General features: G+C 38.8%; 1 protein-coding gene across 1 annotated transcript; it reads right to left on the reverse strand.

The window, feature by feature from the left end:
* LOC113847248 lies at positions 1-1418 on the reverse strand. Its single transcript, XM_027476231.1, has 2 exons — positions 237-1418; positions 1-151 (listed from the first exon to the last, which is right to left on the reverse strand). Exon 1 carries the CDS (start codon positions 1311-1313, stop codon positions 738-740), a length of 576 nt encoding a protein of 191 aa, XP_027332032.1. The 5' UTR covers positions 1314-1418; the 3' UTR covers positions 1-151; positions 237-737.
* Between the last annotated feature and the right edge of the window lie 1293 nt (positions 1419-2711).

Here is a 2711-nt window from a genome sequence, read left to right on the forward strand (position 1 = left end):
TTTCATTCAATTTTTCAAGTTCAATTTTTTTTAATTCCTTTTATTTTAAAAACCAGGGTTATCTGCCGTAACAAGGGGTCATATGTCAATTCCTCCTTCCTTATTTTAAAGTTGGAATCCATTCGTCTCAGATAGCCCTTGTACCTAACAGCTGCACAACCAAACCGCAATTAAACAAATTAAATAAAACATAAAAAATACATAAAAATAAAAGGAAACAAAAATAAAGAAAATACCTTGCACCAAACGCAAAGCAACTGGGCCAAAGATAACGGAGAGTCAACGGCGGCAAGGAAACGCACCGTACGACGTGACGAACAAACGAACGACGGAACCCCCAACGCACACTGAAATGGACATTAACGGCAAGCTCAACGGAGTCACCACTCATTAATTTGAATACTGATGATCGAAATTATGCGAATTAAATTAAATTAAACCTGAGATTATATTATATCTCCATTTTAATTAACCTTTTAGGTTTTTTTTTCTGACTTGATTTTTAATTAAAAAGTAAAATTGTCCAAAACTCTCCTTCCATAGCAAATGTTATGTACAAAAACCAATTCTCCGAGTCCAGTCTCTCAGATCTACGCCGGAATATTCCAATTTTCCGGCAACGTAGCTGGAGACACCTCGATCACGATAAAACCATTTCGCCAGATTCTGTGGCCGGCGGGGGAGAATAGAAACTTCCGGCAGATAAAAAACGAACCTGTAAGAACAAAAAAAAAAAATCACAGATCTTCCTCAGCCTTGGACACAGTACAAAGACGACTCGGTCTCGGTTCAAACGCCGCTCTTCTCCTCTGCTGATGCGAAGAAGGACGAATCAACGCGGTGAGGGCGCGTTTCACCCACTCGCCTTCGACTCCTCCGATTCTCACCAGCGAGTTCTTCATCGCGGACCTACGCATGTTGAGCCGGTTCGACGGGAACGAACCGGAACTGTGGTGGTTCCCGCCGATACTCTTGTGGAGGCTGCACCGGAACGAACCTGGATGCGTCGTAGGAGAACACATACATGTTTTCTTCTGGACCGAGATGTGGTGATTCTTCCTGGCGATGACGTGGCTCGAAACGGTACGGCTAGGAGATATGGACCGGTCGATTGAGAACCGAACCGCGGAAGAAGGAGGGGGCGAGGCGTTGAACAGGTTGACACGTGTCGGGGAAGTGGATCGGTGAGGGGCGTGAGAGTGAGGTTTGTTGAAGAAGGATGAAGAAGAAGAATGAAACGGTGCGTTAGACGTTGAATACGAGCAGAACCTACTAGAAGGTGCACTTGATTTTGTTCTTGAAGAAGTGGCCATTGATAGAGAAGAACACGAAGGAGGAAAGGAGAAAGAGAAAAAAAAGGGTAAAAGAGACTTTTTGTACTTTTCTTCGTCAAAGTACCCTTTGGGGAGCTAGTTCGGCAAACCTAGCGAGTCTCGGAGGCTGGTCTTATAGGGGCTTAACAGAGGGTATGGTGGTAATTAAGGGAAAGTTAAGGGTGTTTTAATAATTGCGTTAAACCTAACCATGGTTAGGTTAGGTTAGGTTGGTTCAGAGTGACGTAGAGAATGAGTGTGGCTTTGTGTGAATGGTTTAGATTCTGATCTAACGGCTCGTTGGGTTGCAGAAAACGACGAAAGACCGGAACCGTTCTTCTAGCGCTTGCAGGTTTCCTCGGCAGCTCCGGTGGGTGCCACGTGTATGATATTTATGGTAAATGGTCGAATGTTAAAGTACGAGAAAACAACTTCTTTGTCCCCGTAATTTGCCATTTGTAACTTTTGGTGAGGGAAATAACACCGTGTCCCTACCGCTAAATTAATCTTCCACGCGACGCGGTGGCATTAATGCATGACCTTGTTGCTACGCATAATTTAATGGGCTAACTACTTTCATCTAATTTTGTAACAAGATGCGTATATCATACATCACAATTTCTTTCCTCTTTCATTATTCCAAATTATATTTCAAACTTTTAAAATGTCTCAAAGTTTGGGAATATGAATAGTGTGACACATCTCTCGTGATTTGTACTATTTGGTGACCATTTCCGTGTATTATTATTATTCACATTTTTATTATCTTAGGTAAATGGCATTATTGTGTACTCATATAATTAACACAACTATTTACTTGGCATCTAAAAACTAACGTTAATTTGAATGGTAAGTGATTAAATATTATTTAAGTAAAATTTTGAAAATTTTTAATAATAAACTCATTTATTATATTCAAGTGCATGATTAGGTCAAATTGAGATTAAATTAGATTAAAAAAAATTACACCCATTTTTATGACTCTTTCTTAGTTTCATTCATATAAATCGTATTAAATTTAAATTTTTGAAAATAAACCGTTATTCTAGAGAACATTTGAATTTAGCTAGTGATATTCCCTTAAAAAAATAAAATCATGAATGAGAGCGTTTAAGAACAGAGAATGAAGAAGTACAGCGGCGTGTTCAAACTCGTAGATTGTAAGTGGGTGCTAAGGTATGAGTTGAAAAACAATAGTTGTCTTTGTGGGGACTAAGAACAAAAATTGTTCGGAGCCGTTTTTATAATGAATTTAACATTTTAAAAAAAGAAAAAATATGTAATAAAGTCTCAGCAATATATACTGAATTTGAAGCTCAGAGATGCAACAATATAAGACTTTATTTACTTATATGTGTAAGGTTAGTTTATTTACCAGGAACTTCTATGTTCAAACCT

This window comes from Abrus precatorius, unplaced genomic scaffold (assembly GCF_003935025.1).
Source record: "Abrus precatorius isolate BTA unplaced genomic scaffold, Abrus_2018 Scaffold8, whole genome shotgun sequence".
NCBI classification, from domain to species: domain Eukaryota; kingdom Viridiplantae; phylum Streptophyta; class Magnoliopsida; order Fabales; family Fabaceae; genus Abrus; species Abrus precatorius.

Excerpts from the sequence above, each read along its gene's own strand:
- LOC113847248 (XM_027476231.1), bottom strand. The coding sequence starts at position 1,313 with ATGGCCACTTCTTCAAGAACAAAATCAAGTGCACCTTCTAGTAGGTTC.